The sequence below is a fragment of the Bos indicus x Bos taurus genome, chromosome 7 (genome assembly GCF_003369695.1).
Source record: "Bos indicus x Bos taurus breed Angus x Brahman F1 hybrid chromosome 7, Bos_hybrid_MaternalHap_v2.0, whole genome shotgun sequence".
NCBI classification, from domain to species: Eukaryota; Metazoa; Chordata; class Mammalia; order Artiodactyla; family Bovidae; genus Bos; species Bos indicus x Bos taurus.
The window spans coordinates 72,487,887-72,513,936 of NC_040082.1; the positions used below are offsets into that span (position 1 = coordinate 72,487,887).

Genomic DNA, 26,050 nt, shown 5'->3' on the forward strand with positions numbered 1-26,050 from the left:
AGAAATCCACATTTAGGTTTGGCAACACCGGGGCCTCCTTCTCCCAATCTGTTGCAGCCAGTGCTGCCTTTTGGAAGAGCAAATGCAGATCCACATGGCCCCTGTACCCACTGCACTCATGTTCCTTCCCTCCCGTCCACCTGAGCATTCTCCACCTGGCCATGGTTGGCAAGGGCCAGTGCACCTGTCCACAGCTGGAGTCAAGTCCTCCTTGCCCCCACCTCAGCCAAGTACACGAACCTCATTGAGTCTCAGTCTTCCTCTCTGTAAAATTGGAACATTAATGAAACACAACTCAGAAGCTTACTGTATTAAGTGATATAAAACAAGTCCACAAAACAAGGCCTGCTCAGTGGTCAATAGCAGTCAGCTGAGGGCCTCCCCAGGGTGGAGGAGGGACCGGGGAAGTGAAGGAGGGAAAGCTGGATATCGTTTCCCCGCCTTCTGAACAGCAGCCTTTTCTGCAGGGGCTGAAACCTCCCCAAGTTTCTCAAGGTTTCTCACACTCCCCTTGGCCCAGCTCTGTAAGAGACCAGTGTCTTCCCCTCTGCCACACACAGGAGAGCCATGGGTGACAGTTAATATCTGTTCAACCCACATCTCTAAGCTCCAGCTGGTTCTGCCAGGCCTGTGAGGGGCTGGGTGCTGGGAGGCACTGAGGAGCAGAAGATGAGTGGCCCTTGTGCTCTGGTCTATCGGGGGGCAGACACCAGGTCATCTCACAAAGACCTGTGTCACAGCAAACGCAAGCCTCTGAAGGAAACGGATTCACAGATGGGAGAAGACCAAGTCCATGACCTGAACTGGGGGCTTAGAGCAGCACTTCTCAAGAGCATGGATCAGAATCACCTGCAAGGCTTGCTAAATAGTGACCGCTGCACTCTGCCTCTGAGGTGGCGCTAGTGGTAAAGAACCTGCCTGCCAATGCAGGATATGTAAGAGATGTGAGTTCGATCCCTGGGTCAGGAAGATCTGGAGGAGGGCATGGCAACTCCAGCATTCTTGCGTGGAGAATCCCATGGACAGAGGAGCCTGATGGGCTACAGTCCATGGGGTCGCAAAGAGTCAGACAGGACTGAAGTGACTTAGCACAAACAAATGAATACCTGGCTTGGCTTGAGAACTGGCATTTCTAACAAGTTCCTGGATGAGCTGGTCAGGAACCTCATTTTGAGAACTACCAACTCAGAGGCAGTTCACAGAAGAGGTGATGTTTGAGCAAGAGTTAATGAGCCTGGTGGAGAAGGGTATCTCTGGGAGTGGAAGTGGCATGTGCAGAGGCTCTGGGGCAAAGGGAACATGAGGTACTGGAGGAAGAGAATAAAGACCACTGCAGCTGACCCCTAAAGGGGAAAAGATGGTGAGTCTTGATGTTAGGAGAGTGGAGAGCCATCAGGTGCTTCAAGGTCTGGGGAGGTAATCAGATGGGCTTTCGAGCAAGTTCTCTGGCTGCTGTGTAGGAAACAGACCTTGCTCAATTAAGAGTGAATGGAAGGAGATCTATCTGGATGCAAACACGGTTGTCCAGGTGACAAATGAGGCAGCTGGGAAGATGAGGGAATATGGATTTCAGAGGTATTTAGAAGGAAGACTCAGTGGTGTTTGGTGGTTGATAGGCTCAGGAGGGCCTTCCCTGGTGGCTCAGATGGTAAAGAATATGCCTGCAGTGCAGGAGATCCAGGTTTGATCCCTGGGTAGGGAAGATCCCCTGAAGGAGGGCATGGCAACCCACTCCAGTTTTCTTGTCTGGAGAGCTCCATGGATAGAGGGGCCCGGCAGGCTACAGTCCATGTGTCACAAAGAGTCAGACATGACTGAGCAACTAACACACACAAACACACAGGCTCTGGAGAGGTGGGCATGGAGCCTGGCTTCCTGTTGCTGTATAATAAACTACCCCAAATCCAGTGACTTAAAACCACAATAATCACTTATTTTGCTCACAGATCTGCAATTTGGGTGGCACTTGATAGGGATGGTCCATCTCTACTCCAAAGCCCTGTCAACTGGAGTGGCTCACAGGTGGGACTGGGGCTGTCTGCTCACTCTAGCGGGGCAGTCTTCGCTGGCTCTCGGATGGAACCTCAGCTGGGGTGTCAACCGGGATAGCTCTCTGTGGCCTCTCCACGTGACCACTTGGCTTCCTCGTGGCACAATGGCTGGGTTCCCAGGATGAGTGTCCCAAGAGATGAGAGGCAGAAGCTGCCTGTTTCTTAAGGCACCAGCCTGAAACCTGGCACAGCTTCACCACCACTGTAATCTGTTAGCGTCCCAGGGTCCATGTCCAAGGCACTGTTTTAGGCACTGAAGAACACAGGTGTGAACAAAATTTCTCTTTGCCTTGGAAGTTCCCAGGACTGAGCCCTTGGACCTCAGCTCTGCTCTGTCAACGCTTGCCATTTCATGATCCCATTCAGTCATGGGCATGAATGTCACATGTACAGAACACCTGTGGCCTGGCATGAAATCCTGAAGAGCGCATCCAACTGCCTGCTCACAGCTCCACCTGGATATCTTACATGCACCTGTCTCACACCTATGGCATTCAAAGCTGAATTCCTGGCTTTCCCCTGTCCCCCAAACTTCTCCTCCCATAATCTTCATCCTTCCACATGCTCAGCCAAAAATCCTGGATTGGTCCTGACTCGTCTCTTTCTAACCCATCAGCACATTCCATATTCAGCTCTACCTACAAAATATCCAGGATCCAGCCACTTCTCTCCATCTCCATTGCCACACCCTAGTCCAAATGGACTGTCATCTTCCCTGTACTATGGCAATGGTATGCATACTGGCCCCAGCTTCCACCGTGGCCCAAGAACAATCTACTGTCTACACAGTTCAGTTCAGTTCAGTCACTCAGTTGTGTCCGACTCTGCGACACCATGGACTATAGCACACCAGGCCTCCCTGACCATCACCGGAGTTTACTCAAACTCATGTCCATTGAGTCAGTGATGCCATCCAACCACCTCATCCTCTATCATCCCCTTCTTCTCCTGCCTTCAATTTTTCCCAGCATCAGGTTCTTTTCCAATGAGTCAGTTCTTCGCATCAGGTGGCCAAAGTATTGGAGTTTCAGTTTCAGCATCAGTCCTTCCAATGAATATTCAGGACTGATTTCCTTTAGGATTGACTGGTTGGATCTCTCTGCTGTCCAAGGGACTCTCAAGAGTCTTCTCCAACTCCACAGTTCAAAAGTATCAATTCTTCGGCGCTCAGCTTTCTTTATAGTCCAACTCTCACATCCATACATGACTACTGGAAATACCATAGCTTTGACTAGATGGACCTTTGTTGGCAATGTCTCTGCTTTTTAATATGCTGTCTAGGTTGGTCATAGCTTTTCTTCCAAGGAGCAAGCGTCTTTTAATTTCATGGCTGCAGTCACCATCTGCAGTGATTTTGGAGCCCAGAAAAATAAAGTCTCTCACTGTTTCACTGTTTCCCCATCTATTTGCCATGAAGTGATGGGACCAGATGCCATGATCTTAGTTTTATGAATGTTGAATTTTAAGCCAGCTTCTTCACTCTCCTCTTTTACTTTCATCAAGAGGCTCTTTAGTTCTTCTTCGCTTTCTGCCATAAGGGTGGTGTCATCTGCATACCTGGGGTTATTGATATTTCTCCCAGCTTCCCTGATAGTTCAGTTGGTAAAGAATCCACCTGCAATACAGGAGACCCTGGTTCAAGTCCTGGGTTGGGAAGATCCGCTGGAGAAGGGATAGGCTACCCACTCCAGTATTCCTGGGCTTCCCCTGTGGTTCAGCTGGTAAAGAATCTGCCTGCAATGCAGGAGACCTGAGTTCGATCCCTGGGTTGGGAAGATCCCCTGGAGAAGGAAAAGACTGCCCACTTCAGTATTCTGGCCTGGAGATGTCCATGGGGTTGCAAAGAGTCAGACATGACTGAGCGACTGTCTACACAGCGAACCTTAAAAAGGAAAGTGAAATTACATCACTCCTGTGCTCACAGTCCAAAGGTCTGTAAGGCCCCACCAGCTCTCAGCACCCCCTCCCCATGACTCTCCACCCCTACAGCCACACTGGCTGCCTTGCAGGTCTTCAAACATGCCAGACCCACACCTGCCCTAGGACTTTACACTGGCTGCTTTCTCAATTCCTACCTCAAGCCAGTCCTTCCCTGCCCAATGCATATAACTGGTCAAGCGCTCATCCCCCACTGCAGCACTCCCATGCTCTTTATCTTCTTTGCTTTCTCTCCAAGCACTTCCACCTCCTGACACACCCTATATTTTACTTATTTATTTTACTCATCATCTGCCTTCTGGTGCTAGAACATCAGGTCCCCAGGGCCTCTTTTACTCACGACTCTGTTCTGCAGTTCCTAGGGCAGGGCCTGGCTCATGGCAAGTACTCAGAAGTCAGAGCAACAAGGGAGAACTAACACTAGACTTAGCGAGGTAAGTGTCACTGATTTTGACAAAAGTAACACAGTCTAACTAAGCGACTTCACTTTCACTTTTCACTTTCATGCATTGGAGAAGGAAATGGCAACCCACTCCAGTGTTCTTGCCTGGAGAATCCCAGGGACGGGGGAGCCTGGTGGGCTGCCGTCTATGGGGTCACACAGAGTCGGACACGACTGAAGTGACTTAGCAGCAGCAGCAGCAGCAACAACACAGTCTAAGGGATCTCATTTGGTCACTAGTCATTTGTTAATTATCTGCCTTCTCCTTCTTGAATGGTAAGCTCTAGGAGAGCAAGAACTTCATGTGTCTTGTTTTCTGCTGAGTCTCCAGTACCTAGAACAGTACCTCACACACAGTAGACACTCAGGAAAGACCGGCTGAAAAGACTAGATGCCAAGAACCAGTTACTTTCCCTCTCTGGGTATTGGGTCTTTCATCTGTAAAGTGGGAATGTAAATGCCTGCTTTAAAGGATTGACCTCAGGACTTAGTGATATAACAGATATAGTGCCTGGCACACAGGTGTTCAATCAGTATTACCCACCTCCCCCGCCTGATCTTAGGCCCCCCATCCTGCCTGCCTGCCTTCCTCCCCATCCTGAGGCCTGGACAGCAGGAATGTTGCTAAATGTCCAGTCACATAGTTAGGCCCCACATGCAGAGTTATAAAAGCACATCTGGATTTTTATAGAAACCCAAACGGAAACTAGGATCCTGGGACTCTCTTACGAGAACCCCTGCTGCTCCAGTTGGGATTTTTCTCCCATCCCCTTACCCACACTCTCCCAGGCTTCCCTCTCCAGAAGCTTCTTAGTACATTCTTAAGAAGGGGAGAGAAAAGAGGAATAGCGGAGCCTATTTTCCAGGTGAGAAAGAGAACAGAAACAAAGAGAGGGCCCTGAGAACTCTCAGGTTTAGGGTCTGGCCAGAAAGAAACCCAGGGGTCTGGACTCTGCCATCCTATGCCCTAAAGGAAGGCCAGCCATGTGACATGGGGTAAAGAGTCCAGCGTGCTGGGAAGTTGTGACCCAGTAACCATGCCACCTTCTTCTGGAGACAGCCCATATGCAGATAGAGAAGGAAAGATGTAGCAAATGTTAACTGGCGAACCTAGGTGAGGATATCTGGGTATTCATTGTGCTAATATTATGACTTTTCTAAAGGTTTTGTTCATTGTATTATGTTTGGGTTCCCTGGTGGCTCAGACAGTAAAGCGTCTGCCTGCAGTGCAGGAGACCTGGGTTTGATCCCTGGTTCGGGAAGATCCCCCTGTGAAGGAAATGGCAACCCACTCCAGTGTTCTTGCCTAGGAAACCCCATGGACAGAGGAGCCTGACAGGCTACAGTCCATGGGGTCACAAAGAGTTGGACATGACTGAGCAACTTCACATTATGTTTGGAACTTTTTTCTAGGCTTGAGGTTTTTAAAAATAAAAAAAATTGGAGGCAAAAACCTTTTGCAGGGCAGAGGGCCTAGTGGCTCACTCAATAACTATTCTTCCCTTTTCATACTTTGATTCAAGGAAGTCATAAGCCCAGAGAGATCGCCAAACTTTTCTAACGTCCCTGCAGTTAGGTGTAGCCAATGACAAGTAGGCAGGAATTGTTGACTTCCAGGAAAATTCCTTAAGAAAAAGAAAACTGGCAGGTGTTCTTTTTACCCTACTTCCCTTTCTCCTGCTTTCTGCATGGACATGATGGATGGAGCTGCAGCAGCCATCTTAGGCCATGAAGTAGCCTTGAAAGCGGAATCCAGGTACTAAGAATAATTGAATAGGAAGATAGGATTCTGGGTCTCTGATGATTATGAAGTCATCACACCAACTATGGACTGCCTACTGCATGACCTCTTTAAGTGAAAGAATAAATACCTGCTTTGCTAAGCTTCTGATGAGCAGCCAAATGAACTTCCTACCTGATTCAGAATTTAATCCATTTTCTATTCCCTCTACACCCTAGATTTTTCCACCTGCTGGATCCCCTGCTGGGAAAGTTCACCATTACATTGTAAGGTCCTTCTCATTTTTCAAAACCCAGCTTTAATGTCACTTTCTCCTGGAGGTTTTCCCTGGATGCTTCCTCTCTCCTGGACTCACGATGCCTCCTGCTGTTGTTCAGTCACTTAGTCGTGTCTGACTCTTTGTGACCTCATGGACTGCAGCACGCCAGGCTTCCCTGTCCTTCACTATCTCCTGGAGTTTGCTCAAACACATGTCCACTGAGTCGGTGATACCATCCAACCATCTCATCCTCAGTCATTCCCTTCTCCTGCCTTCAGTCTTTCCCAGCATCAGGGTCTTTTCCAATGAGTCTTTTCCTGATGCTCCTGTTAAACTCCTCCACAGCCCACTTGCTGCCTATCTGAGGATTCTTTATTACTTGTTGTTTTGGCTTCTCTTTAACATTCGTCCACTTGTCCTCTAATCCCCTTGGTTTCCCTGCCACCGCACTCTCCAGCTTCTCCTCCTCTCTGTGCTGCTTCTTCTCAGCCTTTCCCTGGGCTCCTCTGCCCCTGGCCACTCAGGAAGTTTGCAGTGACTCAGCATTCTGCTCCGACCCTCCATTCTTTTCACTCTCCCTGTTCCTCTGGGCAGCTGCATCCTCCCCATGACTCCAGCCACCACCTCCATGCAAATAACTCCAAATCCAACAGTGTCCTGGGCTGGCTTGGATCAGCTTGTGAGAACAAAGTTTTAGGAATTTTGTGAGACAGACATTAAAGCCATTATTAAAAATTAAATAAACTTATGGTTATATAAATGTTAAAAACAAAGATAATAAGCACTTAAAACATAACTTCCTAATTATTTTACTATTATCTATGCTTTTCAGATTATTTTATATCTATTTTACCTGAATGGTGGAAATGCTGTATAAGGGAGTGCTTCCACATGTCTCTTCCCAACTCTCTGCTCAGAGACATCACAGTGACAGCTTGAAACAAACCAGAGGGGTAGAATTTACACCACGGGTATGGGCAAACTCTATAAGGTGCTTCTCTGCTTGGAAAGCCATGTATTAAAGACTTCCCAGTATACCGTGGCCCAAATAAATACCTGAAGTCAGCATGGAGTAGCTTCCTGAGTTCCAGGCTCAGATAACTCTTGGCTGCACACCTTGTCCAGCTAGTCTATCAGGCACAGCACATTCAGTGTGCCCTAAACAAGCTCACCCTCCAAGGCTGCCCCAACCCCTCAATGCCTATTTCCGTTTTTTGCAGCAGCATCACTCACCCCATTGTCCAAGCCAGAAACCTGGGGATCTTCCTGGATTCATTCCACTTTCTTTTCCCCAACATCCAATAAGTTACATCTGAAATGATGCTCAGGTCTCCCCTCCAGTCCTGTTCCAGACTCACTGAGGCTTTCCTGGTCCAGGCTTTATCATTCTTCCTGTGGATTCTGCCTCAGGTCCCTCATTGCTCTTGCTGCATCTAGCAATGTCCCCCTCCAACCCACCTCCATCTGGACCCCATAAAATGCAGATCTCATTTAGTTTCTCTAGGGCTTAAAATCCTTCAGTGACGTACCAATTCCTACAATAGGAAGATGACACCCTTCATATGGTCTTCTTTGTCTCTTCTTCCTCTCTCCTTCCTACTGCTTGGTCCTTCCTCATCTGACATTCAGGGAATCTTAGTCAAGAGTCACAAACATCACTTCTTGGCTTATTAACCATACTAAGTGAAGTAAGTCAAAAAGAGAAAGACAAATACTATATGATATCACTTAAAATATAACACAAATGAACTTATCTATGAAAGTGAAAGTCACTCAGTTATGTCTGACTCTTTGTGACCCCATGGACTTTACAGTCCATGGAATTCTCCAGGCCAGAATACTGGAGTGGGTAGCCTTTCCCTTTTCCAAGGATCTTCCCAACCCAGGGATCAAACCCATGTCTCTTACATCTCCTGCATTGGCAGGCAGATTCTTTACCAGCTGAGCCACACAGGAAGCCCAAGAATACTGGAGTGGGTAGCCTATCCCTTCTCTAGTGTATCTTCCTGACCCAGGAATCGAACCAGGGTCTCCTGCATTGCAGGTGGATTCTTTACCAACTGAGGTATTAGAGAAGCCAATAAATAAAGTCACAGTCATAGAGAACAGACTTGTGGTTTCCAAGGGGGCAGGGAGTGAGGGGGGGGGGATGGATTGGGAGTTTGGGATTAGCAGATGCAAACTATTACATATATATAATGGATAAACAATAATGTCCTACTGTATAGAACAGGGAACTATATTCAATATCTTGTGATTAAACCATAGTGGAAAAGAATATGAAAAAAGAATATATATATATGTATAACTGATCACTTTGCTCTACAGTAGAAGTTAACACATTGTAAATCAACCATATTTCAACAAAATAATTCTTAAAAAATCAGTTAGCTGCACACATTACAGTTTAGTACTTTGGCTTCTCTCACCTCACACCATGTCTTATACTCCTATATCAATGCACATGGGTCTAACCCATCCTTTCTAATGACAGCATTGCACTGAGTGGATGAACCATAATTAACTAGCCAGTCCTCTACAGACAGACATTTAGATTATTTTCAGTTTTGTGCTACAATAAACTATGCTGCAGCGAAGAGCCTTGCACACATGTCTTTGTGTGCTTGTGAGAGTAGAGATCCAAAGGATGAATTCCTGGAAGGGGAACTAACTGTTGGCTCTAAAGGAGCATGCATTTATGTCTTTGGTAAACATTGCCAAATTGTCTTCCAAAAAGCATGTGCCAGTTTGCAGCTCTATCAGCAATCTGTGAACAATTTTTTCCAGGCCCTGCATAGTCTGGCTCCTGGCTGCCCTCTCACCTCATCATCTGACACTTACACCCTACATTTCCAACCATGGTGCCTTTGCGGATGCTATGTCCACAACCCAAAATGTCCTTCCTCCTTTGTTTGCTAGATGAAATTCCACAAGGCCCAGCTCAGATGTCACCTCCTCTGTACAGCTTTACCTGACTCTGTTGAGCTGTCAGAGACCCCTTCCTCTGGTATTCCACAGCTTCCTGGGCATAATTCAGTCATATACCAACTAAGGACCTATGTGTGACTGGCATTCTAGGGTCATTTTGACAATCCAGACCATAATCACAGAAAAAAGGATCATGTCCACCTCCTTCTCCTTCCCTGTTGCTTCTTCCGCTACGTTGTGTTTTATCTGTTCCCAAGCACAGTCCTGCCTCAGGGCCTTTGCACATACAGTTCCCTCTCTATGGATCTTGCCCTCAAGCATCCTGATCTTGGTGCTTCTCTGGGATCTCTGCTTCCATTCACCTCCTCATAGAGGCCTTCCCTGACCACCAGATCTCAAGCACCCCTACTCTAGTAACTCTTGTCCATCTCCATTTTATCATCTCCATGACTCTAATCACAAGCTGAAATAACCTTTGGCTTAAGCATTGATGTTTATTTTCTGTCCTGTGTCCCATCTCTGCACACACACAAATTCACCACTGCAAACTCCCCAAAAAGGAGGGGTCTAGTTTTCCTTTGGTGCTGTCTCCAGCCTCAAATCTGCCTGGTACCTAAGAGCTCAGTAAACGTTCGCTGAATGAACCATCCATATTTTACAGAAGAGGAAATTGACATTCAGAAAGGAGAGCTGAGTAGCCCAAGGTCCCACAGTTAATAAAGACCTCCAAACCCATCTGAACACTAAAACCAACTGCAGTATTTCTCCCGTACTCTAAGCACGCCGCATTGTGTCTCCCACCAGACTAGGTTCCTGGGGCACAGGACTTGAGTCCGATGACGCTCCGGGGTCCCCAGCGGCGTGTCCCGGGCCCGCCCCGTGAGGCTAGCTGGCTCCGCGGAGATGTCACCCTCCCCGCCTCCTGTCAGTCAGGCCGAGGGGGTGGCGCGGCCGCCAGGGGGTGGCGCTGAGCTCAGAGCTGCCGCAGCGCCCCAGCCGGAGCAGGAGCGCGCGAGACAGCAGGGCGCTAGAAGCGAGCGGCGGCTGGCGAAGCACTCCAGGCCCGGACACTACTGCACCTAGGCTCAGGGCTCGTGCCTCGTCTGCTGCAGACCAGCCTGAACGCCTGGACACGGCCCGATCCCTCATCGGCCCGAGCCCACCCAGGCCCAGCCCAGCCGAGCCTGTGCGTCCACCTGCCGCAGCCTCTGCCGCAGCCGCCACTCCATCCCCAACCCGGGCCCCGCATCTAGGTGAGGCGGCCGCGCTCCTGGCGCCCCGGGCTTAGCCGAAGGGGAAATGTCTGGCAATGGAGTGGAGGGGGGACGGGATGGGATGGGGAAGGGGCCGGAGAACGTAAACAGAACGCCGCGGGGTGCGTGTCCGTGTGCGACCCGGGGTATGTGTCTCTCTTGCTTCGTGTCTGCAGCTGCCTGGATGGCCGTGTGGCCGTGCGCCCGCGCCCGTATGCCCCGTGGTGTGTCCGCGTGTCTGTGCGCGTTCGAATGTCTGAGGGTCCTGTGTGTGCACGTGAGCGTGTCCAAGGAGTATGTTTGTTTGCGTGGCCGTGTGTCTGTCGCGTGTGTACAGGCAGGCCCCCGGGCTTCGCGCCATGCCCAGCACTCCGATTCCGCGGGGCTGCAGGTTGCAGGGCCCCGGATAACCGAGGCGGGGGGCCCCTCCTGCGTTCACGGGCTTCAAGGACGCTAGGACTCGCCGCGGCCCTGTGGCCTGGCGCTGGGGAAGGGAGTAAGGTGGGAGGAGGTTCCGGGCCAGAAGGGCGCCTTCGGTCTCAGGGGGAGGGAATGGGACACCTGCGGTCTCTTCACAAGGGCTGGGGTGAGGATGTGGGCGAGCGCACCGGTGCCCGTGTGTTCGTCCTCCCCAGGCCGCCAGGATGGACGTGTTCATGAAGGGCCTGTCCATGGCCAAGGAGGGCGTCGTGGCCGCCGCGGAGAAAACCAAGCAGGGGGTCACCGAGGCCGCGGAGAAGACCAAGGAGGGTGTCCTCTACGTCGGTGGGCGAGGGGCGGGGCTTCCGGGGCTGCGAGGTTTGGGTGTCTTCCGAGAGGACAGAGCCGAGGTCCTCAGAGGGAGGAAGTGGGGGGTCTGGGCCGGAGAATATGAGTCAGCAGATGGGGCCGGGTTAGCAGGGTCACTGAGGACATAGCCAGCCTGGGTCAGTGATGACACGGACGGTAGGGGGGAATGGAGGAAGGGTTGATGAGCGTGGAGTTCAGCTGAAAGTCCAGAGAAGCAAGGCAGGGATCAAAGAAGATAGCCTTCTTCTGCTTCTTCTTCCCTTAGTTATCTGGTGTTGAACCCTTACTGTCTGCCAAGTACAGTGTGAAATACATCTGCAACATCTATTACTTCACTTAATGCTCCCTGCCCATCCACCGACCAGGGAAACTCCGGCTTCCCAGCGCTTTGATTATGTTGCTCAAGGTCACAGCTGATAAGACCTGAAGCTGAAGTTTTAGCCAAGCTTTATGGATTCCAAAGTGCCCCCCTCCCCTTACCACTCTCCTTCTTGTATTGTTGGGGCTCCCTCCCAGCCCTGCTCTCCACCTCTGAAAGCTCTCCTCTCAGTGGTTCCACCATTGGCATCTCTCCTAGGGGTCCACCGTCCTTGCAACTAACAGCTGTCATCAGGAGAAAGGCCAAGTGGTTAAAATATCTCACTCTAAGGGGGGGGGGGGGGGGAGAGCGATGCTTCAGGGTCATTTGCATAAAGGGAGGCAAGAAACTCTGCATTCAGTCTGCTGATTCAGGGCTTACTTTTGTGTGATAGAATTATCTTCTATTCAGGCTGCAGAGGATTGGTTAACCTGCCCAGGGCTGTGGCAGATTTGGAATGGTGGTAATTGGAAAAATACTTTTTGATCACCTACTCTGTGCTGGTAGGTGCCGGCTCTGCTGATGGTGAGGTCAAGTATTCCAGTCTCGGGCTTTGACATCCAGTGGCTGGGGTGGGGAGCCACTTTGGTAATCAAAGAGGGTAGCATTTGAGCTGAGCCCAGAGAATAAGGAGCGTTGGGGAGGGAGGTGCAGAAAAGGCAGGTGCCAAGGGCCCTGGGATGGGGCGAAAGATACTGGGTTTGAGAGCAGAGGGCAGAAAGCAAGGATAAGAAATGAGATCAGAAATAGCCAGTTCATGAGGGGCCCTTGCAGGCAAAGCATTAGACTGACTGCCATGGCAGACTGTGAGCCAGGGACCGACATGATCTGGCTTCAGTATAGAGAAATCCCCTAGGACTCTGGGAACAGAACAAATTACAGGGAGGCCCGCTGGGAGGTAACATAGCCATGAGATGAGGGTGGTTAGAGCTAGGGCAGAGGTGATGGAGACTGGGAGAAGGCTTGAGCTCACACCTTCTGGACCCTAGCTCTGGCCTCCCTCTTCCCTCAGCCCTTTCACTCCTGTGGACCCCTGACATCCCTGATGCTGTCTCCCTGCTAACAGACTCAACAACCACCTCCTTTTCCCCCAGGTTGGCACCTCCTGCTCCTCTCCCTGAGCAGGAACTCCTGATGGTCCCCGGCTCCTATTCATCAAAGACTCAGCTCCCTGTAGCCTAGCATTCAACCTGCCTCATGGTTCCATCTCAGTCTCCATCACTCTGAGCACACAGACCGTATCAACGTGCCCCATGCAGACCCTGAAATCACACCTCTCTAGGCCTCGCCTACATGCTTCCTGTCCCTAAAACACCCTCCTCAGTCCCCTTTCTGTGTATCCACTGCTCCCCATTTGTCAAGACCTGGGAAACAACGCCCCCCCAATCCTGCAACCCCCCGGAGGCCCAGACTTCCTCTCCCCACTACTTTGAGGCCCAAGGCACCAACTTTCTTCTTCTCTGTCCCTCATCTGACAGTGAGCCATCAGCCTAGGACTTGAATCAGAGAAGGTGCCAACAAGTGTTTATGCGAGGAATAAATGGAAGTGCTTGCACAACCCTCCATCCCCAGTCCCCAGCCACAGGTGTCTGGATGTGGCTGGCCTTAGCCCTGAGAAGCCCGTCTGCCTGCACCCTCCTCTCGCCAGCCTCAGCTGGCCCACACTCCCGTTTATGGCTCTATCTGCTGCTGTCTGGGTTGCCAGATCCTCAGGATTGGAGACATCCCTCTCTCCCGAAGGTTTCCACCCCCACCTCAGGACAGGCTCTCTTGCCTTTCCCAGTTACTACCCTCCTGGAAAGACCCAGCCAATGCCGTAGCTGTCAGTCACCATCTTCACGTCACCCTTAGACCCATCCTGCATCTAAGACACTCGCTACTTTGGCCAAAAGGAGAGATTTGCACCCTATTTAAAAGAGTCTTAAGAAATGGAGCAGGGGATGTGGGGATGTGAGTGTACTGGGGCAGGATGTGGGCAGTTGTGCACCAGGGGCACCTTTCCAAAGACAGAATCTTTTCGCCCCACCCCAAGGTCCACCCCCACCCCCACCTGCTCCCATCCAGGGCAGAGGATTAAATGAACTGGCAGGCAGAGTGCTTTCCCAGTGCTCGATCGTCGGCAACATCCAAGGGAGGGTGGGTGGGTCAGGGCATGGGACCGGGACAGACAGTGGGGAGAACTGGACGTCCAGATGATGCAGGCATGGAAGGGGGCACTTGTGGGATTTGGGGGCCCAAGAAGGCAGGGAGGGACCAGGATGCCCATGCTGCCTGGGCCCCTCTGCCCACTCTGTAACCACTGTGCTTGCTGGTTTCTGTTCCCTCAGCCCTTAAGTGTGCTCCGTTTTGTCCCCACAGGAAGCAAAACCCGAGAAGGGGTGGTGCAAGGAGTGGCCTCAGGTACTAGCCCAGCCCTGCCCACTTGTTCCCTTACCTTGGCCTAGGGTCTGCAGACATCCAGAGAGTGAGGGCAGAGGGCGGCGGGAGAGGGCACCCCCAGAGCTTTCTGCGGGGTGTAGTGCTCTGTGGGAAGTCAGGCCCTGGGACACTATGGAGGAGGAGGGCATCTATGTCTGCTTGACCTTTGCCCCCAACCCTCTCCCTGACACAGTGGCTGAGAAAACCAAGGAGCAGGCATCACACCTGGGAGGAGCCGTGTTCTCTGGGGCTGGGAACATTGCAGCAGCCACAGGTCTGGTGAAGAAGGAGGAGTTCCCCACTGATCTGAAGGTGAGCTATCCTTCCAACACACACACACACACACACACACATACCAGCTACACCCATAAATCTGCCGCCAGGCTCCCTGCTCCCCCAGCCAGCCTGGGGCACAAGCCACCTCGCCTAACATTCTGCACGGCTCAGATAGACACAGCTCGGCATGAGTCTGCATGTGGCTTTGTGCGGGCATGGCACTCCCCGTGACTGTGACCCAAATCTGGATTGGGTACATGTATCCTGCTCGTGAGTGTGATCTGGCCTGCTTTTGGCCTCATCTGCATATGTCACTGATTGTTCCCTCACGTCTTTTCAGTCAACAAGTATTCATGCCAGGGAGGGATCGTTCTAGGGGTTACCACAGCAAATAGGTTCCTACATTCACGGAGCTGACTCTGTAGTGGGAAAAGATACAGTAAACAGCTAACCAGTGCACAAGATGATTTCAGACAGGGATATGTGCTATGAAGAAAACAAGAGCGATGGGATAGAGAGTCAAGGGGTGAGGGGGCTACTTTAGTTGGGAGGGCTTCTCTGAGAAGGTGACATTAGAGCTGACACCCAAGTGATGAGGCACACCGTGTGGGAAGTCTATTTCAGGCAGGAGGAACAGCACGTGCAAAGGCCCTGAGGCAGGCGTGAGCAGAAGTGGGCCATGGGGAGGGATGAACTGTGTCTCACACATTTGTGCAGACATGTTACCCCAGGCAAGTGGTGGCAGCAACCCATGTGTGCACAAAGTCAGATACCTTCCTTAGGACATGCTGCAGGGTAAGGGCTGTGAGCTCTGGAGCCCCACAGAGCTGGATCTGAATCTCAGCTCCATTACTTCTTGACTGTCTGGCCCTGGGCAGGTCCTGTCACGTCTCTGAGCCTGATTCTTTGCCTCTAAGACAGGAGATGAATACAAGAGGACTTTTGTGTAGATTAGAGATAATGTAGCTTAGAGGTGTTTAAAAACGTAAGTGTGCATCAGATCGGTCTGAGGTAGGGCTAGAATGTACATTTCTAAAAGGTATCTGGGTGATGTTGATGCTGCAGGTCCAGGGATCACATCTTGAGAACCACTGACGTAAAGAGCCTGGATGACATACAGTGAATGCTCAGTAAGAGATGATGGCCCACGATCACAGGATCAGCCTGTGTGTGCCCCCAGGGGCTTGTGTCACAGGTGTGCTAGGACGTTGAACTCTGTGGATCTATACACCATCTGCACAGTTGCCTCCTGTGCGGTGCTCCATGTTTTCCACGTACAAATGCTGAATCTGCCTCCATGGGGGTGGGGCTTCCTTCCGTGTGATCTCGGTGTGAGCGGATCCATCCACTGGGCTGGGGGAGGAGACCACACAGCACCCTCCACTCTAGACATTCTGCTCAGTTGGTTCCTTCCCTCTGCTCAGAAGTTCTGGTTCAAGTCCTGTCTCTGCATTTTACCAGCTGTGTGACTTCCCATTTCTTATCCTTGTTTCCAGTGATCACTCCCATTCATTGATCTCTTGTGTGGGCAGGTGCTGTTCTAAATATTGTACATGGAGTCACTCAATGAATCTTCATAATGTCCCTGTAAAAAAAGGTATCACAATTAGCACATCTTATAGGTAAAAGAACTGAGGCTCAGAGAGGTGAAGTGACCTACTCAAGATCCCAAATCCTGCCTGCCCCCAAGAAGGTAGTTGGGAGGTGCTAAGCTCAGGTTCATGTCACTGTAGTCCCTTGATGCCAACATGGGACGAGGCCCAGTACTGAGAGCTAGGGCGCAGAGAAAGCAGAGCTGTCAGCTTGAGGCTTGGTGAGGGGGCTTTTGCACACAATCATTTTTCTCAGGCTGCCTTCCTCTTACCAGCACTTGTTGACATTTCAAACCTCCTTTCTCAAGAGAACTCAAGATCATAGACTTACAATCTAAAGCCAGGTGTTTGGGGCCACTGGCCCCATGGAGAAGTCATGCAAGCTAAGAGTGTGAGTTTCTGTCTCTACCTCTCAATCTGCCCACATACAGTATCGTGGAAGCCTCCCCACACGCATACAAAGCAAAGACACCATCCCGCTTCCCATCCGAGGCAGCTGAGATCAGAGGTGAAGCAACTGACCTGATGCCAAAGAGGTGTGAATAGCAAGGCTGGGGTGGTTTTTAAGTGAACTTCTTACTGAAGTATATTATGCAGAAAACATTCATGCAGAAAACACACAGATCCATGGAATTTTCACAAACTCAACTCTCCCCAGGTAATCAAGCACCCAGATCAAGACATAAAACAGAAGACATAGCTCGTTAGAAGCCCCCCTTACCCTCCCTCCCACCCTACTCCCAGGGCTAAGACTAGGGTGAGGGAAGTGGAGTGCCTGGGGCACAAAATTTAAGGGGGCACTTATTCCAGGGTCTCGTTTATCCCCGGCACCTGACTCTCCTCACCTTTATCCTGTCCCCCTCCACAGTTAATTGCTTCTATCACCACAGATTATCTGGGTGTCTTTCAGCTTTATGTAAACGTTATCCTAAAGCACATGTTCTTTTGTACCCGGGTTCTTTCACTCATCACTCAGAAGGGGAGTCAAGCACGCCTTGGTGTGCACTGGGTTTTCCCATCGTAGACGTGCGGTACCCTCTGTGTGACAGGACCACAGTGCACACATTATTCTCCTGCTGTTGGACATTTGTTTCCAAACAATGTACAGAGCTGGGATTCTTCACATTCTGTTTCTTTCCTGGGTTCTGGTCATAGCCGGGTGACTTTGGGCAAGCTAACATTTCCCCACCTCCTGGGCTGTGGTGGACTCCCTGTAACTAGGGGAAGTGAGCTAAGCCAGGAGTGTAAACTCATGTGGTCACAGGGCCCACCTAGACAGGTAATGTGAAGGAGCTGAAGCTGCCTGGACGGAGCTGGAGCAACTAGGCCAAGGTGCCAGCCCTCATGGGTCCCAAGATTCTTACATCTGCCCAGTAGGGAGGGACTGTGGTTACATGTGCAACTGGGGGATGTGGTGGGGCCCCTTGCCTACAGAGCATGAACCTCAGGTTACTGTGTGTGCCCACGTGTGCAATCAGCTCAGTCTCGTGTTTGTGCACATATATGTGCTCGGTCACAGGGGACTGGCCATATGTCTGGCAGCCCCCTATTTGCATATATGCTGGCCTGCACAGGTCTGGGCAGCAGATGCTATGGGGAGGGGAGAGTCTTAGCTCACACATCCAAGCAACACCATGAGCTGTTGCTTCCAGCTTATCTTAAAATAGCAACAGCTGAAGAAACCAGGCCACACAGGGCCCTGGGGGAGGGATGGGTGGAAAGTGGCAGGGGAATGGCTCAGAGCCCCTGCTCAGCTCTGTCCCTGAGCCTCCATCTCCCTCCAGCCCAGAGGAGCCTCCAGGGTTATCTTGGGGTCCTCCTAAGCACCCCCCACCTACAGAGCTGACACAAAGAGGGACAAATGGATGATTATGTGTGCTATCTCCCCATCCCATCCAGTCCCATCAAGGGGAGCACAGGAGGCTGTCAGCTGCTGGGAGAGGGGTATGGGTACCTGCAACCCCTGAACATCCCCAGCTTCAAGCCATGATTGGAGGGATTTCACTGCTCCATCCCATTTCCAAGGCACTCCAAATAAACAATTAAAAATTCTGGTTGCACTGCCAACAAAGCCCAGCCTTCCCCAGATCAGCCAAAAACTTCCCAGGGTAGGAATCTGGGGGGCATGCGCAGCTGGCCTCAAAGGCCCTGTCTCTTCTCTTCCTGCAGCCAGAGGAAGTGGCCCAGGAAGCTGCCGAGGAGCCGCTGATCGAGCCCCTGATGGAGCCTGAAGGAGAGAGTTATGAGGAACAGCCCCAGGTGAGGGGTGGGGCTTTGGGCGTCCCCGGCTGGGGTGGGAGGTTCCTGGGAGGATAAGTTTGGGACAGTGAGTTTTCAAGCTCCCAGACCCCAGACCCCAGAGATGCAGCAGGGAGGGAGGGCAGATGGAGCCTGTCGCTGGGTCTCAGGCACCCCTGCCCAGGAACATCCCAGCCGTCCCCAAATTCTAGGTCTCTCCCCTGCCCAGGGGGAGGGGCGTTCACTATTCCTCCTGGTGGGCGAAGGGTCTCGGGGCGCGGCCTGGCCACTTGGTCTCCAACCCCTTCCTCTTTTGCTCTTCTCCACTCTACCCCCATCCCTCTGATGCAGGAGGAGTATCAGGAGTATGAGCCAGAGGCGTAAGGCCCCAGGACGGCCCCCCACCAGCAGCACAATCCCTTCCCGGTCCCCTGCCCCGCCCCCCAGAGCCAGGGCTGTCCTTCTACCCCTTCCCCTCAAAACACGAGATCTTCCTTCGCTCCGAGGTGCCCCCTGGGAGCCCGTGTTTGAGTCTCTCTGTCTGTCCTTCCCGCCCGCGTCCAACCCTGGGGCGTGGACAGGGCTGGGGCTGCGGCCAAGGCTGGGAACCTCGCAGCACGTATGTTGCCCCTTCCGCGCCCCGTCCGGTCTGGTATCTGCGCGGTTGTAGCATGTTCTATGTGTTTTTAAACGAACAGGAAAGCGACGGCTCCCCTCCACCCCCCGATAGAGGCTCTCTGAAGGGCCTCCGGGCACCCCTGCCAAAGCCCTCCAGCGCACTCCCACATCGACCCCAAGAACCTTTTTTTTCTTTTAAACCAAAACCAGGAGCCAGGCTGTGCCATGACCCCTCCCCTAGCCGACCAGGTCCGAGCGCGGGCGTCGTGTATCGTGATTGTAGCATGGAGAGTCCCCCACCCTCGTGTGAGCGTGTTCCGGGAGGGCGGGTCCGGCCGCCCCCCTCTTTGCGTGTCCATGAATAAAGCCAATCTGTCTGTAGCAGGCGCCGCACGGGCAGGGCAGGGCAGGGCTGGGCTGGGCGCTGGATGGGGGCCGACAGACTTTCAGGTTACAGCCTGCCTCACTCCACTCTTTGGGGCCCGGCACACCCAGACCACGTGTAAGACTGACCACCTCGGGCCTCAGCTCCTACCCTCCCGCATGGACGACCTGGATGGACGCGGCACCCCCCACGCCTCGCTCCCAGGCTGGGACATGCTGCTGGCAGGGAGGCGGCCTCGGGCGCCACCTACTGGACCATAAAGCACCTACTGGGGGTGCTGGGCGGAAGGAAGCCCAGTACAGCCCAGGCGCAGGGCCCACAGGCTCACACCTCAAGGCACAGGCAGCGCAGGAGCATCGATGGCTACGCGCCGCGGACTTGTGTGCACTTATGCTGGTCCTTGCGCGCCAACTCGAGTGTACCCACCGGACAGGCACGCACCTGCACTCACGCGCGCAGCACGCTGGCCGACTAGTGCAGAACCGGGCGCGCACTCAGAGTTGCACGCGCACCGCGAAGCTCTGGGAAAACAGCAGCGTGATCACTGGAAGAAGCTGCTGACCCTAAACTCCCCGCCCCCACACACCCCAAGAACACTGACATGCACATACCCCTGCGCACACCGGCCCGCTGCAGAAAAACTCATCCTGGAGGAGAGGAAATGGACAGTTGTCCCCCCAAAAAAGGCAGAGTTCGGGCAACCAGTGCTCCACCCTTCCCAGAAAAGCCTCGGAAAGTTTGCGACCTCGGCTGAGGTGAGCTAGGGTCTGCAGAAATCTGGGAAGCCGGCCCGGAACCTTGCGCAGATCGGTATCTGCACTGCTGCTGCTGCTACTGCTAAGTCGCTTCAGTCGTGTCCGACTCTGTGCGACCCCATAGACGGCTGCCCACCAGGCTCCTCTGTCCCTGGGATTCTCCAGGCAAGAATACTGGAGTGGGTTGCCATTTCCTTCTCCAGGTACTGCACTAGAGGGCCCCCAACACCGCCTCAGCACTGGGGAGTAGGGGCGGAGAAGCCGCGGTGCTGCACAGAGGCCCCGCCCCCATCAGGGCGAAAGCACTGCTCTGATTGGCATAGAACACACCGCGCCCGCGTCGAGGCCCCGCCCCAGCCAGGGGTAGGCCCCGCCCCCGCCGTTGCGGCGCTCTTGCTCTCTTTCGCCGCAGCAGTAGCTTAACCTGGCTCAGACCCAGGCCACCACCCTTGCCCATGCGGAAGCCCAGCACCTCCTTGTCACGATAGCCCCTAAACCTCGCCTGATCAAGACGCCATCCTTTCTCTGCCAAGTCCGACCTCCCTTCCGACTCAAACCTTTCTTCGCCCTTGGAAACCTAAGGGCCAGAAGAAGCTTGCTCTATTTATTCAACCCCCAAGTGTTTAGCGTCCCCTCCTTCCCTGAGTTGTTGGGGGCGGTAGGGTGCAGAAGGCCTTGAACGCTGGGGGACACCAGGGTCACTTGAGTCACTTTGGCCTGCAGTGAAGGAGCCTTTACTTCCGGAAGTACGAAGCTGCTGGCAGACGTGTGTGTAGGGAGAACAAACGGGGGTGGGGGGTGGGGCCGTGGGGGGTCTCTAATTCTCTGACTCAACGTGCGAGTACTAGGATGTCCAGATCATCTTTGTCTGAATTAAGACATTATTTGCAACCCACAGTCCGCAAGGACTGCAGACTCGTGGTCCTTAGGTTGAATTTGGCCTGTAGAGATGTTTAATTTGCTAGCACAAGGTTTAAATATTTCTCATTTGATTCCAGTTGGCGACAGTCCCTTTCCCTCCCTGTTGTGTTCCTTCCATCCACTTCACTCATTTTCATGAACTGCTTCGTCTCTGAGGAATTTGAGTTTGTCACCTCCTTGCCAGCTACCAGCACCTGATCCCCATTTTTAGATGCCAAAACCAGGTTCACCATCTGCTTGTGAAGAGCTTTATTCCTCCTTCCTGGGTGCCAAGCCACGCACCTGGTTTCCTGAGCTCGATTTTCTGCTCAGAGACCAATGTTCTCATCTGCAGGGGTCACTTTAAATGCATTCCAGGCACAAGCCCAGAAGCGTCAGCAGAAGATGCCAGCCCTGTGTCAGACCCAAGTCCTGACTGTGAGTGCTTCTGTGGGAACACACAGCTAGCTCCTGGGTGCCTCCTTCATGACAGGGACAGAGCCATTTCCCCAGTGCCCAGCATTTCCCAGGCATCCAGCACTTGCCTCCATTCATTTCACTTGAAACCATCCTCAAAGATTCCTTGTTATTTGCCCTAATTTACAGTTGAGAAAATGGAGGCCAGAGAGGCAAAGTTTCCCGCCCTAGGTCACATCGCTGGGAAGTGGCAAAGGCCACATTCAGCCCCAAGCCTGACTCCGAAGCCCTCTTTCTTTGGAATTTTCCAAAAGGGACTTGCTCTGAGGGGAGACAAACAAAACCCATCAACAACAGGAAAATGTGAAGCAGCAGACTGGAGATAACAGATCTCATGCAGTTTCAGGGAGGCTGCAAGTGAGTGTGTGTGTGGTGGGGTTGAGCCGTGTATCACACTTACATATAGATGCAGGTATATTTCTGTTCACACATGAAAAAGGAGGTTGTCTACGTGTTGGGTGCCTTTAGTCATTCAACAGTGTGTGATGCTCACCTACTCTGGTCCTAGAAGTAAGGGGCTACAGGGAACAGCCCTGGGGTCATTGCCCCAGAAGAACTCATGTCCATGGATCAGTGAACACACAGATCGAGACAATTTGGGGTTTTATGAAGAACATAAAATAAAGCCATGTAATAGAATGTGACACAGCAAGGGTAGTGACCAACGTTCAACTGGGTGGATCAGCTCAGGTGTCTGAGAGGCTGAAACCTGAATGAAAAGGAGGGGCCTGGAAAATCTGGGGAGGGCGAGCATTGCAGCACAGGAAGAACCCACCCGTATTTGCATGGACATGAGGTGTGAGGTCGGCGAGACTGAGCTCAGCCAGGCCTTCGAGATCTGGGAGTCCGGCCCCAGCCTGGCTGATCCACACCTTCCAGTCCTTTGCCGGCTTCTTTCCTTCACCTGGACATCTGCCTGTCACTCTGCCTGTTGAAATCCCTGCCTCTGAGCTTCCCCTATTTCTCCAGCCATAGTAGACTTCTCCTTTTCACCCCTATCTGGCTCAGCTATGCACACGAAAACCCCCTCCTCACCTGTGTGAGCACTCTGCGGACCACTGCCAGCTGGCTAACCTGAGACTACCGGCTCCTCTGATGAAGGGACAGCTGCTGTTTCCCTGTGCCCCACCCTTCACCCATTTCCCTCCCCATCTCCCCGCCCCCACCTCTAGTAATACAGCTCCACTGCTTTCTCTGGAACTTTATTTTTGTTTTCTCCCTTCCCTATTTATAGCTCTCTCCCCTCCGAACCATCCCTGCATCCATCCTGTTGCCTAGAAACCGGCTCTGGGCTGAGGGTGGGGGAAGGCCAGGCTGAGACCAAGCTGGGGGAAGGAAGAGCTGTCACCCACTCCCCCTCTCAGCACCGCACACAGGTTCCCAGAAGCCCACCCACCCCTCTGCCCAGCACTCACAGACGTTTTTAAAAAAATAAAACAAAATGTGAAAAACATCAGCCTTTGTGAAGTCCTTCATGGCTTCTAAAGGGCATGATGCACACGACTGCATGCATGCCTCTCAACACCCTACCACACCGGAGGCCCGGACCCATCATTTCAGATGAGCAAACTAAGGCTTTGGAAAACAAAGGTCCTATAGGTCAAGTCTTCTCAGTAGAAATTCTATGGTCTGCGCTTGTCATTGTTCAGTTGCTCAGTCGTGTCTGACTGTTTGCGACCCCATGAACTACACCACGCCAGGCTTCCCTGTCCTTCACTATCTTCCAGAGTTTGTTCAAACTCGTGTCCATTGAGTTGGTGATGGACCTGTTAAGCTTAGGATATTGGCCTGAAACATGGAAAAGAAGATTTTAAAGCATAAATGATTCCATAATCTATTAATTGCAGAAGGGTGAAGAGAATAATTTTGTCATGATCCTCACACACCAAGCCACCAGGCATGCCTCCTCCATACATTCCGCATACCCCCTATCTTGCCACGCCCCTGTGCTACTTTTGATGCCCCAGCCATGGCCCCACCATGGCCCTGCCATGCCCCATATACTCATGCCACGCCGCCCCCCCACGCCCAACTGCAGCTCAACTCCAGCCTTAATGCTTACCTTTCACAGGTTGGACCAAGAAGCCTAAAATTTGGTTCCTGGCTCTGTCACTTTACCCACTGTGTGACCTTAAACAGTTCACATAAGCTCAAACCTAAGGATACTAATTTCCACTCCTAAGGATGCTATTAGTCCACTCTAGAACTAATAAGAAAATTAAATGCAATACTGATGAGAAAGTGCTTTGAAAACTGTGGAATACTGTAACATGTGAGTAATCCATTAGAATAGTAAATATTGTTATCGTTGTTATGAAAGCCAAAAAGTGGGACAAGGGCGCCAACGTGGGTCCTGGAATCAGAGAGGGAGACCCATGCTCATGTCCAGGCAAAAGGGTTCTCTTTCTGGGAGAACGAGGGGCATGGGCAGGGGCTGCCTGTGTGCCTGCAGACCACTGAGGAGTAGAAGTGGGCACAGAGGCCTTCTTGTGCCTGATTCCTCCTTCTCAAGTGCCCATGCTTCCTGCCCTCCACACAAGGCCCATCTCTGCCTTCAAAATAGGCTCTCTGGGCAGAGTAGGGGAGAGGGCTGCCAAGGAGCAGCTGGGCCATGATTCAGCCTGAGTCACCCAGCCAAATCCCAGGGCCGCCCCCAGCTGGGCCGGGGCCTACAGCTGCTGGGGGGAGGGGACCTTTGTGGGCAGCAAGCTGTGCTCATAGGTGTCTGAGCCAGGGGCGCTCCTAAAAAGCAGGGCAGTGCTGTGAGGGGCTGGGAGTGATGCCAATGAGGAGGTCAGAGAGAGGAAGAGGAAGATGACCTCACGGGCATCAGTTCCCTGCACTAACTAAGGAGGCAGGGTTTGCGTATGTATGTGTGTGTGTGCGCGCATACACACACACACACCTGTGCACACATGCGTGTTGCATGTCTATCTGACTAAATGAAGAAAGTCTCATAGTGTGGGCAGGATTCTTCTCCTGACTTTGTCACTTTCTAACTTTGTGACCCTGGCAAGTTACCTAACCTCTCTGAACTTCTGTACCCTCAGCTATGAGATGGGAATAGCAATAATATCAATCTCAGATGGCTTTTCTTAAGGCTTAAATGTAATGAGATGATGACTGTAAAACACTTAGGCAGTCAGTAAATTGTACACCACCGCCATCATCACCTGTAGGATTCTGGGTTAACCCCCTGCATGTATGAGGACCGATACATATGTGAATGTTTGTACCCAGTGTCGTGTGCATACACGCCTGGAAGAGGGTGGCTAGGCGAGTGTTTCTTGAAGGAGCAGGTGCATGTCTGTTGAGTGTGCATCTTTGAAGCAAAGAGAAGAACTTTCTAGGAAGTTGGGTTTATATAGTATTGCCTGCTGTGTGATCCTGTCCCCCTCCCCCACCTCTCTCCTCTTCCATCTTTCTCTCTGTTTCCATCTCCCCCGGCAACCCCCACCACACACACACTTCCCTAGAGGCTATGATTTGCTAAAATTTGGCCTACATCAGGACCAGTGTCCAGAAAGGGGTGAGGAACTATGGATGCTATTATATTAGAAATCTCAGACCTTCTCAAAAGCCTTTAGCCTCTAGCAAAACTGAAATGGGGGCAGATCCCAAGGGTGGTGTGCCTGGGTGTGGAAGCAGGACTGTGTGTGATGGAGTGGATACAAATACGATCTGAACATGAGAAGTGCTTGTGTATGTGCATGTGTATGTGTGCACAGGAGTGGTATCAGGGGGGTGGCTGCTGCCCGTGCTGTGGTACAGTCTGCTTGTCTCCATGGCGCCTGTTGCCACACACGCTTGCTTTTCAGAAAGTCACTGGGATTGTTTATTCCACCCCCGGCCTGGGCGCCAGCCAAAGAACTGCAGGCACTTGTTTATCTTCTGGTGTGCACGAGTGTGTGTGGCTTCCCAGAGGCAGACCAACCCAAGATTCACATACACACACACTCACTTGGGTGTGGGTGACCATGTTGGTTCTCACAGGATGAACCTGAACCCCAAGACAAGCCACAATCCCGGCCCAGGCAGACTCTCCACGTGGGGACAAAGATGACCCTCAGTAACTCCAGGCAGACACACCATCAATTTAGCAACCCCTAAAGCTCCAGGGAAGTGGGAGACTGGTTGCCCTGGCTATGATCCTGTGCTCTGCCTCCAGCCATGAAACTAATCACCACACACTGATTGACCAGAACAGGGTCACTGCCCACCCCTAAAGATGGCAGTGGGGCCCATTCCACTCCACCACATATACTGGAGTGAGGAGGTGGATCCCCAAGGAAAACAGAGGTGCTGTGGTCAGATAAGGGTACAGAGTTCTGAGCTTGCCATACCCTGGCACCCACCAGGAGTGTTACACTATGCTTGGTGCTTGAGGACTTTTTCCTCCCTTCATCCTCCTCAGAGCTCTGAGAAGTAAGAATTACAAATGATGAAGCTGAGGCCTAGAGAGATCTCAGTCAAGGCCACACACACTAGTAACTGGCAAAGTCGGGATCCAAATCTACACTGCTTACATCCATGTCCTTCTTGATCTTCCACTCTACTTTGGCAAGTGTTTTGTTCTGTTGTCTGGAAATTTTCATTTTTAAACATGTGTTTATCAACAAGTCCTCATGGAAC

At 52.0% G+C, this 26,050-nt stretch overlaps 1 protein-coding gene across 1 annotated transcript; it reads left to right on the top strand.

The window, feature by feature from the left end:
* The first annotated feature begins 10,318 nt into the window (after positions 1-10,318).
* SNCB (synuclein beta) lies at positions 10,319-19,282 on the top strand. Its single transcript, XM_027546906.1, has 6 exons — positions 10,319-10,612; positions 11,248-11,377; positions 14,118-14,159; positions 14,371-14,489; positions 18,215-18,304; positions 18,635-19,282. The coding sequence occupies exons 2-6, from the start codon at positions 11,257-11,259 to the stop codon at positions 18,665-18,667; spliced, it is 405 nt and encodes a 134-aa protein (XP_027402707.1). The 5' UTR covers positions 10,319-10,612; positions 11,248-11,256; the 3' UTR covers positions 18,668-19,282.
* The last annotated feature ends 6,768 nt before the right edge of the window (positions 19,283-26,050 follow it).